General features: G+C 34.5%; 2 protein-coding genes across 2 annotated transcripts in view; one reads left to right on the top strand and one right to left on the bottom strand.

Moving 5' to 3' along the window:
• Positions 1-14,855, top strand: part of LOC123557924 (uncharacterized) — a 56,973-nt gene that overhangs the window by 10,269 nt on the left and 31,849 nt on the right. The gene's annotated exons all lie outside the window — the stretch shown is intronic.
• Positions 3,562-9,631, bottom strand: LOC128557408 (calponin homology domain-containing protein DDB_G0272472-like). Its single transcript, XM_053544768.1, has 3 exons — positions 9,491-9,631; positions 4,852-8,695; positions 3,562-3,567 (listed from the first exon to the last, which is right to left on the bottom strand). The coding sequence occupies exons 2-3, from the start codon at positions 7,261-7,263 to the stop codon at positions 3,562-3,564; spliced, it is 2,418 nt and encodes an 805-aa protein (XP_053400743.1). The 5' UTR covers positions 7,264-8,695; positions 9,491-9,631.

The raw sequence follows: 14,855 nt of genomic DNA, 5'->3' as shown, positions 1-14,855 counted from the left end.
TTTTAAGTTTTATGGAGTTATGCGACGTAAGTAGTTCTATAAATTTTATCATGTTAGGTCTAGTATAAATATTTCTATCTATTAACTGTTTTCTTTCTGTTTTAAATAATGGACATACAAGGAAAAAATGATATTCATCACCTAAATCATTGCAAACTGTACATTTTCTATCATTTGAGGGTATATTACTCCAACGACCTGTTTCAATTGGTAAATTGTGGTTTCGAGTCATAAATGCCATTATTCGTTGACCTAAATGTGTGGGAAGCTTGTTAATATATAATTCTGTTTTTAAGTATTTATAAATATTAGATGCAGAAGTATTATTTATATCTGACATCCATTTTTGTATAAACGTGTCTCTTAACTTTTGATATCAATCTACTGGCTGCATGCATAGGGCCTTGCTTGTAGATATTGCATTTATGGGTCTTTCTGCCTTATTGTATGACCCATTATTAGGTTATTAGAGATCTTTTAGGTATTGTTCAGGATTAACGCATGTTTTAAAACCATTCTTTTTTTGTTGTAAAATACTCCCTGCCACGCAAAAGATATCATATTCAATAAATGTCTGCGCATTGCTGAGATATATCGATTAACTACATTGTGGTTTAAGCTAACGGTTCATTATTTTTTTGCCGGGACGCTGTGACAGGAAAGGCCGTACCGGCGACAGTAACCATCAGAACAAATCAACACCCTTTACAATATTTACAAATTTATTTACAAAAGATGATTATTAACAATGAATAGATATGAAAAGAAAAAAAAAACTGATTATCAGAAAGAAAAAAAAAAAATTTCAGTATCTCTAGATACAAAAGTTCTTATAGTCCATTCTAATCTGACGTGACACAGGTCTTTAATGTAATTGTGAACTTTAAGTAGCACAAACAAAACATAGCTTCTAAATTCAAAATACAGTCCCTTTTAAACCGTGAATACGTTGATTCCGTATTGGCTCCCTATGGTGGTAGGTGATTGCATCCCTGAGCTGACTTCAGAGGATAACAAAAATCATCGTCTTTGCGGTTTAAGGCACAACCATGGGACGAAAGCTCTGCGCTGGGAATATCACATCCAGGCGAGTGAAGACAAGTGAACCTCGGGCATTGTACTTCCGGGTTATGACATCACCAGGAAAAATCGTCTGGCGGAAGAAGCTAAAATATATAACATATGGTAAGCACCATAGCAAAACAAATAAGTCAGGGCATAAAACTGCTCCTTTGGGTACACCATACCTCCGTAGGCTCCCATAAATAATACGTGCTACTTATACAAAATATATGTGCTACTAAGTTCAGACGTCACATGATTAAAATACGTCACTTATTACTTCCATTATTACAAAGATTACTTACTTAAAAGACTAAAGTTAAAGTATGAAAAAGATATGAAAAGTATAGATGAAACATTATAGACACGGACATGATAAACTGCAGCCATTATTTACAACTACAAATTAACAAAATTCAATGTAAATCAAACGTTATATGAGAGTTGGCATCCATATAATATCTAATGCCATACACTACAACGGACATTAATTAGATGTGCTATAGACTGGCACACAATTACAAATTACAATAATATATTACAAACATGGCACTAGACTTGCCAGATAGATTTTAACATAACAATACAATGCAGTAATGGCGTTCCATAATAACGAAATGTTTGACATAAGTTTTTGAAACAAAGTACTTTATAAATATCATGTTACAAATTTCAGTCCAAATTTTACATCTTATATAAATGAAACATTTTAGATTCCTCTTTCGAAATAATTTACAAAAGTCTGAAAAATTTAATAAATCATCCTGACATACCGAAACTAGCCAAAATCATATGCCGAAAAGTAAATGTTACAGAATTCTGTAGAATGAACAAAAATTTACCAAATAAAAATCGTAATGCAAAATCATACAAAAATCTAACAAATAAATTTCTTACCTCGATCGAGCATAAATTTCTAGCAAGAAAATAATTCAGACATAGATTCGTCTATAATGTCGTAAGGTGGTGTGCGCAAGGCATATCTAGTCCAGTCTATTTAAAGGATAATGTCCCGCCAAATACTAAATTTTCATGGGATTCACGGCTAAGCCGTGAGCTATGACTATTGTCATTTTCACGGGATTCACGATATAGCCGGGAAATCTAACTAATTTGGCGCGAATTGAAATTGACAATTTGAGGCCCATTATAGTGGTTTTGGGGATAAAAACATAAATTACTGAAGTTTATAAAATATCAACTTTCTTATTACTGAACAGAATTTAATGGAATTTACATGGAAATTTAAGTTATGAAATACAGAAAAACATGAGAGGTATTTCATGCGTGAAATCTGACATTTACCTCAATAACTCAAAAATTTACAAAAAGATGATGCAATACCTGCATTTACAATACATCTAAAATAAGGCCCGTATGTCAATTTGTGACACACGTCCCCCCTTAAAAAGAAAATTTATAATTTTCTTAATTGAAAGCAAAATGACATACTGAAAATAGCAAACACAAAAAGAAAACACACACTGTCACTATCTGTACACCATATAATATAGCCACCTGTCTACACTCTACTCAAATAATCTGCGCCTACATTTTCTCTACCAGGAATTGCTCTAATACTGATCCTATATGGCTGCAATGCCAATGCCCATCTCATCAGCCTGGAATTGCTAAGTTTCGCTTTATTCAAATAAGTGAGCGGCTGATGATCTGTCTCTAAGACAAAGTCTTTACCGAACAAATACCGGTGAAACTTAGCTACTGCCCATACTATCGCTAAACACTCCTTCTCTATCACTGAGTACTTTTGCTCCCTAGGTAGCAATTTTCTACTAGCATACGCTACAGGTAATTTCTCTCCATCACTTTCTTGAAGCAATACTGAGCCTAAACCTACATCTGAAGCATCTACTCTCAATATAAAAGTCTGATCTAAATCTGGCAACTTCAAAATAGGCGGACCCATTAAGCTAGCCTTCAAAGTCTGGAAAGCCTTTTCTTGACTTTCACCCCACTCTATAAAATTTGGCTGACCCTTTTTCGTCAAATCTGTGAGTGGAACTGCAATGGCGGCAAAATTTGGGATAAACTTTCTGTAAAATCCAACTACACCTAAGAATGAACGTATTGCCTTCTTGGTTTTCGGTCTTTCGGCATCCTGTATAGCCTGTACCTTATTTGGAACTGGTTCAAGGGTCTGAACATCTCCTATCATGTGCCCTAAACATTCTAACTTCTGAAAACCTATAAAACACTTAGTCGGTTTTGCTGTTAACTTAGCCTCTCTTAGTCTGGTTAACAACTCAGTAAGGGCTACTACATGTTCTGGCCATGTGATTGTATACACCAGGATATCATCAATGAAGCTATCTGAGTGCCCTAGGTCCTTCAAAACCTTCCGCATCAGTCTACAAAACGTTGCTGGTGCGTTAACTAATCCAAAGGGCATCTTACGGAACTGGAACAAACCTTTCGGGGTTTCAAAAGCAGTCATGGGTTTTGCCTTTTCAGACAAAGGAACCTGCCAGTAACCTTTGCTCAAGTCTAGTTTGGAAAAATATCTGTACTTAGATAGTTTTGAAAACATCTCCTCCATGTTTGGCATAGGTTCCGCGTCGAAAACCGTCAGTTTGTTGACCTGGCGAAAATCTATACAGAACCTTATACTGTTATCTTTTTTCCTTATGAGGACAATAGGGGAGGAAAATGGAGCATTTGATGGTTCGATTACTCCCAACTCCAACATTTTATCTACTTCCTCTTTTACTACTGGCTGTGAATGAAAAGGAATAGGATAACCCTTTACTCTTATCGGATCTGTAGTTGACAACTGAATATCATGTTCAACTAAGTTAGTATTTCCAGGAATATCTGTCAGTACATCTGAGAAATTTTCTAACAAGTCTACTACTTCCTGCTTACATTCTACTGGTAACTCCGGATTTATCTCTACATCTTTGTACGTTTCTGTACCCTGCTTTATAGGACACAAAACTATATCCTTTTCTACTCTACTCGAAAACTCATCACTACTTTCATTCGGATCTAATCTATCATAATCTCTCTGATCCTCCTCTACAATAGCTGCTCCAACCTTACTTAAAATACCCTTATCTGGTATAGACTTACTATCGTCCTTCCTTTCACAGTACTGTTTCAGCATGTTTGCATGAAACGTTTTCAACTTTCCGTCTACATCTATCCTGTAATCTAGTCTATTTACTACCTCTACTACTACGTAAGGACCCTTCCAATGTAACAACAACTTATTATGTTTCGTAGGTAACAATACAAGTACCTTACTACCTGCCTTAAATCTCCTATCTCTAGCCTTCCTATTGTAATACTTCTTGTATCTAGCACTACTTTTTGCTAACTGTTGCTGAGCTATCTTACACGTATCCTCCAACTTTTCTTGCAAATCCATAACATACTGGTAAGTGGTTTTAACCTCATCATTCTCCGTCTTACCAGCCCATAACTCTCTTAGCACAGTTATCGGTCCACGGATTGTTCTACCGTAAAGTAACTCAAAGGGAGAAAATCCCAAACTTTCTTGCGGAACTTCACGGTAAGCAAACAACATAGCATTCAAATACCTATCCCAATCTCTAGGTCTCTCACTACACATACGCTTCAACATTTGCTTCAAACTACCGTTAAACTTCTCTACTAAACCGTTACACATAGGGTGATACGGTGTTGTAGTTAACTGCCTTAATGACAATAACCTACTAACTTCTGCCATAAGGTCTGACGTAAACTGCGATCCACAATCGGTAAGCATTTCCTCTGGCACTCCTAATCTACTGTACATATCTACTCTGCTACTCTCTCAGTTTCAATACTAGGTAGTGCTATAGCTTCTGGATATCTAGTAGCATAATCTACCATAGTCAAAATGTACCTGTTTTTCCTATCAGTCATAGGTTCGATCGGACCAACGATGTCGACAGCAACTCTCTTAAACGGAGTATCAATCAAAGGCATTTTTCCTAACGGAACTTTACTTACTCTACCCTTAGCTATAGTACGTTGACAAATACTACATGACTGACAGTACCTCCTAACCTCTGCCATTACTCCTGGCCAGTAAAATTCGCCTAATACCCTATCACTAGTTTTCCTTATACCTAAATGGCCTGACAGTAACGAATCATGTGCAACTTTCATCACAGTTTCTCTAAGACATTTAGGTACAATCAGCTGTCTACTTTTGTCTAAATTCTGGGCGGTATACTCTCTATATAACAATCTATTCCTTATCTCAAACCTAACTGAACCTTTACCTCTACACTGCTTAATCGTACCTTCCTCAGCCTTCTTTCTACACAAATCTAAAGTGCTATCTTTCTGTTGCTTTTCTAAGAATTCCTCTCTAGATACATCTAAAATCTGAGACGGAACTTTAAGCTTTACTTGCTTCTTAACTTTGGCTTGCGCCCTAGTTTCTACTGCTGACGCTAAGCTACTAAACTGAGGTTCTACAGCTCCCTCTACATTACCAATTATAACATCATTGGTAGGATTATCTACAACCAACGCCTCTACTGTACCCTTGAAATACGGACAATCAATATCTATTCTAGCTACATCTAGCCTATGTTCACTCCCATCTATGTACTTACATCTACGGGTTTTCTCTAAAAACTGACTTGCTTCTACTAAGTTCCGTTTCACCATCACACATGTACAGCCTGTATCTCGCATAGCGATTACATCCCTACCATTACAAGTACCGGGTTTTGTAGGACATGTACTTACACTAAGCATACCTAACTCCTCAACATCACTTAGTTCTATAATGCTATTTCCACTCTCTGACCTACTTGACTTACTCCTATCTCTATCTCTATTTCTTCCTCTACCTCTACTCCTAGATCGGTCACGGCCTCTACCTCTATTTCTACTTTCCTTACTATTTCTATTCTCCCCTTTACTACTTTCCTGTTCCTGCTCTACTTCTAACTCTGCTGCTGCATTAGCACTATTACCGCCGTACTTTCCACTCCTACAGTAATATGAACTATGCCCTATTCGACCACACTTATAACACTTCAGTACACCAAAGGGTTGATAACCTCTACCTCTATTAGCAACATTGCTACTACCTCTATTACTAGTGCCTACATTACGACTAATAGGATACTGTCTCTGAGGTGTTTCATATGGTTTATAGCTCCGGTCCTTATTGGTTCGATTGACGACATACTTGGGACCTCCACGAGTCTTTGCAAACAAATCTGCATCTTCTGCTACATCCTTAGCTTTAACTAACCTCTTACTACTCAAATTCTGGTATAGTTCTCTATTACATACATCTAAAAATTGGTCCCTAAGAATAAAATCTAACAATCCTTCGTACGTTTTCTCTACCTTACTCAATCTAAGCCAACCATCTAAATATCTACTTATTCTGGCTAGAAACATCACAAAGGTCTCATTATCCCGAGGCCTCTCAGTTCTAAACTTTTTCTTATAGCCATCGTCAGTGAGTTCGAACTGACGTAGCAAAGCGGCTTTCAGTTTATCATAATCCTTCCTATCTTCCAACGGAAGCCTATCAAAAACCTCTCTTGCCGTACCCTTTAGAAGGAACGGTAAGTTAAGTGACCATATCTCTTTATCCCAGTCCTGCGCAACAGCGTACGTTTCGTACACATTCAAGTACGCATCCATGGAATCAATTTTCTCATCAAAGGGAGACATCTTAACCTTTACCTTTTTCTTACTCATCTTTTCTAAGTCTGTCTTAAACTTATGCTCTGTTTCTAATTTCCTACTTTCTGCTTCCTCCTTCTCTGTTTCTAACTTCCTAGCTAACATTAACTTCTCCTTTTCCATTTCTAACTTATCTAATTCTAACTTACGTTCTAACTCTAACTTTTCCTTCTCAGCCTCTAAGCTACTACGTCGTTCATATTCTATCTTTTCCTTCTGCAACCTAACTTCTAACTCTAATCTTTCCCTATCTGCTTCTAATCTATTCTTTTCTGCTTCTACTCTTAATCTCTCTGCTTCTAAACTACTTTGTTTTTCATATTCTATCTTTTCTTTCTGCAATCTAGCTTCTAACTCTAACCTTTCCTTCTCTGCTTCTACTCTATCTTTCTCTGCCTCTAATCTACTATGTCTTTCCTCACGTTCCCTGGCCTGCTCTTCCTTAACAAAGTTACGTAACTCCTCTCCTTCATAACCTAACTCCTTTCCTACCTTCGTTAACTCTACTACACTAGTCATGATTACACTACGTTAACACTATATAACACTACAGTACAACAGCTACTATAACAACCTGAGACACTAAATAAACAATCGTGAGGGAATACTAGACTACACTAGTTTACACTAAGGCTCTACAGTTACCACTGAAGCCAAAACAAAATACTATACTCTACGTATATACTACACAAAACGTCCTCACTAAAATAATACACTAAGTTGCGCAACAGTACTATGTGTCAATCAAGGTTGCATAGGCAACAATCAACAAAGTACAGTGACAGTAGGCTGTAACAATACCTTAGCCTTATCAAATATCAATCAACTGTACCTGGTGTTAACACTTTAGTGTAACAAATAAACAAAAATAAATCAACGTGCTTTATCCTAAGATAAAGTATAAGTATAACACAACTGTGTAGCACTAAAACATAAGAGTAGGTTAAAAGTATATGCAAGTAAACAAGCTTGCTAAAACACACAAATTAAAATACTGTATCTAGTATGTATACAGTACACTAATACAAAATAGGATCACTGGGAGAAGTAGGGCGACGCACAATTAAGAGTGAGTAGGATAACTCTCCTTGTCAAGGGCGGTCACTCTCAGCACAGATATATGGTGGCTTAATCATAGAGTGACACAAAATAAACCCAAAAGAAAAATAAAAGGAACGAACTCACCCCAGAATCCAAGGGTCGTTTGCAACTGTCTATCAGTCTGTGACCACTAAAGCTGGTTAGCTGAAGCTATGGATCTGTCTTGTCTTGTCTGAGGTAAGACGTCACTCTGAAAAATGAATAAAACTATTATATGTGTACCAATAGAACAAAACAAGAGGAATCTTTACAAATTATTGCTGCAGTTAAATGGGTGTTAATAATGTTCGAATAGCTACTGTGTCTGGTCGACCAATCCCACTTCTGACACCATTGTGACAGGAAAGGCCGTACCGGCGACAGTAACCATCAGAACAAATCAACACCCTTTGCAATATTTACAAATTTATTTACAAAAGATGATTATTAACAATGAATAGATATGAAAAGAAAAAAAAACTGATTATCAGAAAGAAAAAAAAAAAAATTTCAGTATCTCTAGATACAAAAGTTCTTATAGTCCATTCTAATCTGACGTGACACAGGTCTTTAATGTAATTGTGAACTTTAAGTAGCACAAACAAAACATAGCTTCTAAATTCAAAATACAGTCCCTTTTAAACCGTGAATACGTTGATTCCGTATTGGCTCCCTATGGTGGTAGGTGATTGCATCCCTGAGCTGACTTCAGAGGATAACAAAAATCATCGTCTTTGCGGTTTAAGGCACAACCATGGGACGAAAGCTCTGCGCTGGGAATATCACATCCAGGCGAGTGAAGACAAGTGAACCTCGGGCATTGTACTTCCGGGTTATGACATCACCAGGAAAAATCGTCTGGCGGAAGAAGCTAAAATATATAACATATGGTAAGCACCATAGCAAAACAAATAAGTCAGGGCATAAAACTGCTCCTTTGGGTACACCATACCTCCGTAGGCTCCCATAAATAATACGTGCTACTTATACAAAATATATGTGCTACTAAGTTCAGACGTCACATGATTAAAATACGTCACTTATTACTTCCATTATTACAAAGATTACTTACTTAAAAGACTAAAGTTAAAGTATGAAAAAGATATGAAAAGTATATGATGAAACATTATAGACACGGACATGATAAACTGCAGCCATTATTTACAACTACAAATTAACAAAATTCAATGTAAATCAAACGTTATATGAGAGTTGGCATCCATATAATATCTAATGCCATACACTACAACGGACATTAATTAGATGTGCTATAGACTGGCACACAATTACAAATTACAATAATATATTACAAACATGGCACTAGACTTGCCAGATAGATTTATACATAACAATACAATGCAGTAATGGCGTTCCATAATAACGAAATGTTTGACATAAGTTTTTGAAACAAAGTACTTTATAAATATCATGTTACAAATTTCAGTCCAAATTTTACATCTTATATAAATGAAACATTTTAGATTCCTCTTTCGAAATAATTTACAAAAGTCTGAAAAATTTAATAAATCATCCTGACATACCGAAACTAGCCAAAATCATATGCCGAAAAGTAAATGTTACAGAATTCTGTAGAATGAACAAAAATTTACCAAATAAAAATCGTAATGCAAAAATCATACAAAAATCTAACAAATAAATTTCTTACCTCGATCGAGCATAAATTTCTAGCAAGAAAATAATTCAGACATAGATTCGTCTATAATGTCGTAAGGTGGTGTGCGCAAGGCATATCTAGTCCAGTCTATTTAAAGGATAATGTCCCGCCAAATACTAAATTTCATGGGATTCACGGCTAAGCCGTGAGCTATGACTATTGTCTTTTTCACGGGATTCACGATATAGCCGGGAAATCTAACTAATTTGGCGCGAATTGAAATTGACAATTTGAGGCCCATTATAGTGGTTTTGGGGATAAAAACATAAATTACTGAAGTTTATAAAATATCAACTTTCTTATTACTGAACAGAATTTAATGGAATTTACATGGAAATTTAAGTTATGAAATACAGAAAAACATGAGAGGTATTTCATGCGTGAAATCTGACATTTACCTCAATAACTCAAAAATTTACAAAAAGATGATGCAATACCTGCATTTACAATACATCTAAAATAAGGCCCGTATGTCAATTTGTGACAGACGCGGATTGCAATTTGTCAGGTAAATGTTCCATTCTTTATTCGATTCTATTGATATATTTTTCTATGTAAAATCAAGTAAGCACTATTATTGAAGAATTACGATGCATTATTATGAGTTAGAGAAACAGTAAAAAAGAATATTTTCTAATATTCATTTTGACCTGCACAAATAGGCCCTGCTGTGAAAGCACAGATTTCATATACTTCAGTGGAGTTACAGTTCTCAGTATAACATTTGTTTATGTAGGATTAGTTTGAATATGTCATATTACAATCTTTGTGCTCTCATAATGAATTATGTCGTTGAACAAAAGGCTCATAAACCAAACTGAAAATAAATACAGATTCGGACCAAAAGTCTATGGCGAAGTTTAATCCTGTGGATTGTACTGTTTTACCTGGAAAAGTTATATTTTAAAGATGTGCCATCTATTAAGAACTTATTTGTTTTGTTTTTTTTTACCATCAGGACGGCGGCCATCATGAATTTCAAAATGGCTGCCATTTTTCAATAAGTATACCATTATATATTTAATATGGCCTTCAGATAAAACAGGATTTCTTACTAAGATTCATGCACACTGATATATATTTCGAAATGGTAAATGCTTGTACTTATAATGTCTGTATGAAGTTTTAGTCAAGTGTTGATTTTTTATACACTGAATACATAATTTTAAAATGCAAATTTAGGTATGAAATCGTTTTTCTTTATATATCCAATTGACCTCTATATTAAAAAAAAAAACAACAACAAAACATTTTTGATCAATTACCGGACAACTTATGTGTATACGATGAAATCTGCTCAACTCAGGGCTGGAGGGCGTGGACGGTAGCATGCATTTCCACTACCATCCGTGAACTGGCTCGATCAAACCGAACTTGCAACGTTTTCATTTATTTTTGTGCTGAGCGACCTGTAGAGTTTTCAGTGCATATGGTCACAAGTCTCTTCAGGATGATTGTATGTGGGCAGCAAATAACCCAAAAACCGATTTAGGTATGGATAAGAGTAACCTCAAGCTTGAAAAATGTTTTTTGATCAACTATTAGAGAACTGTTGGATCCATGACTAGTACATTTCATAGGCTGATTGCCAGTGTTTACTGTTAAACAGATAACCTCTATTGTTTTTGGGTCAGTAGGTCAAAAGTTGAAAATCATCTAAAGTTTAGAGGACTATAGCATACAACCGTAAAAACTCATAAAATTAGGAAATGCGCCCATTAAATAACACGTATGATTTTATGGAAGTGAAGTCAAGGAGACAATGATTTTGACATATAACAGACTGAGAGTGGCGATTGGAGGTACAATCGCTGAAGTTCATTAGATAATTATGAAAGGCTACTGAGAATTAATTCAGTGTACCAAGTACCTACAAATAGATCGCCATGAATGACATGTGCTTTATATGCTGCTCTTAATAATAATAATAATAATAATAATAATAATAATAATCATTATCATCATCATAATAATCATAATTATCCTTTAAACAATAATGAAAGTTCTAATAGTCCGAATGTTATTATATATTTAAAATTGTGCAGTTAGCCTACATGCATTCTTATTGCTTTAATCAAGTCAAGTCAAATAGTTTATTTGGGTGTATTGCTGTGTGAAAGACAGTTTATTACTATGCCATCTAAAACCTTTTCAATTCTGAAATTGGTCTTGCTCAAAGGTCGCATAATCTTTTTCTTTCTTTTTCGGCGACGCCGTCTAAATTCGTTTTCGTTACCTATGCCACGTGACTTCAGTTTGCAAATCAAACTACTTAATAACGCATTATAGATAATTTATCAAAATGGAAGATTTATGCAACACTCTTCCTGATTGGACGAGAGTGTCAATTTCTTTCACTCTGTTGATTGTGCCACGCTGAGTGAAATGTAGACAAAGCGTTTATCCTAAACGACGCTGTTCACAGTTTTAAAGCTAACTTTGGCTCAGTATATTTAGCAAGAATATTGATATATCTCAAAATGATAAGTAAGTTTAATAAATATGATAAAAACCTGTTCAAATACCAACATATATCACATTAAAGAAAGAGCTGAATACGGTCTGCGTATCAAATGAATAAGGGTGTGATAAGAGTCTTTTATGTAGAGAAGTGCTTTTTAAAAGATTTTCCTTGTTACAATTGTCGTCTGTATATGAAAAGGTTTCTTGCTTTTGTGACTTATTCAGATTGCATATTAAAATGAGTACTTGTTTGCTTTGATATATTTGTTATAAATTATTTAACTGATTTATTATATATGAATATTTTTCTTTAGTATGGTATGCAACTATTGAACTCAGTTGAAATCTGTTTCATTATATATATGCTATATAATGACTGAATCTCATTACACTGAAATGAAGGTACGCTGCATACAGTTTATCTATGTGATACACGTATATGACTACGGTCAAACTTTGTTTATGAAACAGAAATATTGAAATAATTACAATTGTATGTTTTGCTTGACCTTCATATTTGTTATAGGTGTGACGTCATTGTCCAAAGATTCATGAATAGCGAATATGCATTTGTTAAAGCGGGATCAGTTGGCCTATTTTAGAAATAAATAATAATAATAAATAAAAAAATCCTTTAATTGAGTTTTTCTCATGTATTCTAATCAAACTTGATTTGTAGCATCTTTATTTGGCTCGCAACCAACTTTGTTCAGCTGGGACATTTGACCCCTTTTAGGGGCTGCTAGAGCTAAAACTAGAAATGCCTTTATACGGCGTCTCATGAACAGCTTGGTGGATCTTTGTCATACTTGGTCTGGAGCATCATTATAAAGTCCTCTTCCAAATTTTATTTAGGAACTTGGGCCCTATTAGGGACCACTATAGCTAAAAGTAGATATGCCTTTCTTCGCATTAACCACTAAAATGTAATGGACTTTTATCAAACTCGATGTGTAACAATATCGTAAGGTCTCCTGCTATTTTGTTACAAATGGGGATAGGGACCAATTTAGCTAAAAATATAAACACGTTTAATGACCTCTTCTCATGAACCGCTTCATGAATCTTCATCAAACTACTGCTGTTATTATTTGTCTTAGGATAAACGAAACAAAATTGCAATCCTACGAAACCTTTAAAAGAGAACTATTTAAATTGTTAATGTGCGGTGTTTAGTTTCGCAATTTGAAAAATGTTAGATGAAAGATGAATGTTAGATGAAAAATTCATAAACTTCTTTCCTTATTACAATTCGCCGACCATCATTTTTAAAGATATTTCTTGTTTGTAATATGCTTTATTGTCCATGAACAGTGCATGGTTTGAAATGAATACATTGTTCAATTCGCAAAATATATTATACTCGTTATTATATGAAAGAAGTAGGAGTTATGATATCTTAATCCATAAATGGTTTCGTATTTCAAGGACAAACGATTAAATGCGTTGTAGTTATTTTCTTTATCCAGGATCTGGATTGCATGTTTCAGGTAACATTTTTCGTTTTTAACTATTAGTGGATTTATTATGGAAATAAATTTAAAAGTATGATAGTTAAGAAAATTCCAACGTCGAATTCATATGCATTAACATGTGTTCCAACGAAAAGCAATTGTCATACAAGTAATCTCCTTTGATGAGACATTCTAATATGCTTGTCTCTGTTAAAACACGCTTACGCTAGAATGATGTCACGTTAACGTGCGGTGACGTCAAAATTTTTGTTGCGGCCAAAAAAGAGCACTACAATATTTCATCTACTGTTTTAGATTAAAGGCATATTAGAATTGAAATAATTTATAGAAAAACCGTGTTTTAACACTATTTATACACTCGGGCGGTAATACGTCGTACAAATAATATAATAATCGCCTTTGATGAGACATTTACATTTGCACAACTGGGTCTTGTTGTAAACACATGTATTATACATGTATATTTCAGTTGTGTTTCACATGTCAATATAATAATAATTTTAGTGATTTTTTAAATCAATCATATAACAATAATATTGTCTTTAAAAATTTATGAATCGATGATAACTAGACATAGTGCAACACCTATCTTCTTTGCTGCAATGTCACATTAACAGGTCAAAGATTTTACTACAGGTTTCTTGTCTGGTCTATAGCTATTGTCTATAGCTATAGCTATGTCATCGAAGAATATTCAAATCACCTTGCAAACACATTCACCATAACAAGGAACTATTTCACTTGAAAGATCAAGACGCTTAGCTCCAAGTTCAAGGTCACATTTAGAGGTCCATATGTTTCCAATAAGTACTCCTATAAATGATAGAAAATGTTCATCATGTAATGTTTTAGAAGACGAGTTTCATTTTATTCTTGAATGTTCATTGTATAGAGATATTAGAAAGAAGTACATACATAAAAAGTATTGGAGATATCCTAGTATGATTAAATTGGTGCAGTTATTTGAATGCAAAAGCGTAAGTCAGATTAGAAATCTTGGAAAATATACATACTATGCTTTTGCTTTAAGAAATGAAATAGTTTATGGTACAAATAACATTTAATTATCTAGATGGATATATTTAATGAAGGATTTCCCATTTCTTTATAAATTTACATTATTATCAGGTCTCTTATACAAAGCTTAATATAATGTTTTCTAGTTGTAGAATGTGAATTATATTTAACACCAGAGACCGTGATCAATCTTACAATTCGTTTTCCGGTAAGGTTGATATCCATCGGTTGAAAATCGTTGAAATCAACTGAATTATATTTGCTTTTCCATTTTGTCCATCAATCTTACTTTTCGTTTCGGTAAGATTATGGTAGTAATAAAATTTAGATATGTTCATGAAATGTGGTAAATAATTATAATTATATTTGAGTTGTAAATAATTATGTATATGGAATTCATT

The sequence above is a fragment of the Mercenaria mercenaria genome, chromosome 5 (assembly GCF_021730395.1).
Source record: "Mercenaria mercenaria strain notata chromosome 5, MADL_Memer_1, whole genome shotgun sequence".
NCBI lineage: Eukaryota > Metazoa > Mollusca > Bivalvia > Venerida > Veneridae > Mercenaria > Mercenaria mercenaria.
This window is presented reverse-complemented; position numbering and strand designations above follow the sequence as displayed.

Excerpts from the sequence above, each read along its gene's own strand:
- LOC128557408 (XM_053544768.1), bottom strand. The coding sequence starts at position 7,263 with ATGACTAGTGTAGTAGAGTTAACGAAGGTAGGAAAGGAGTTAGGTTAT.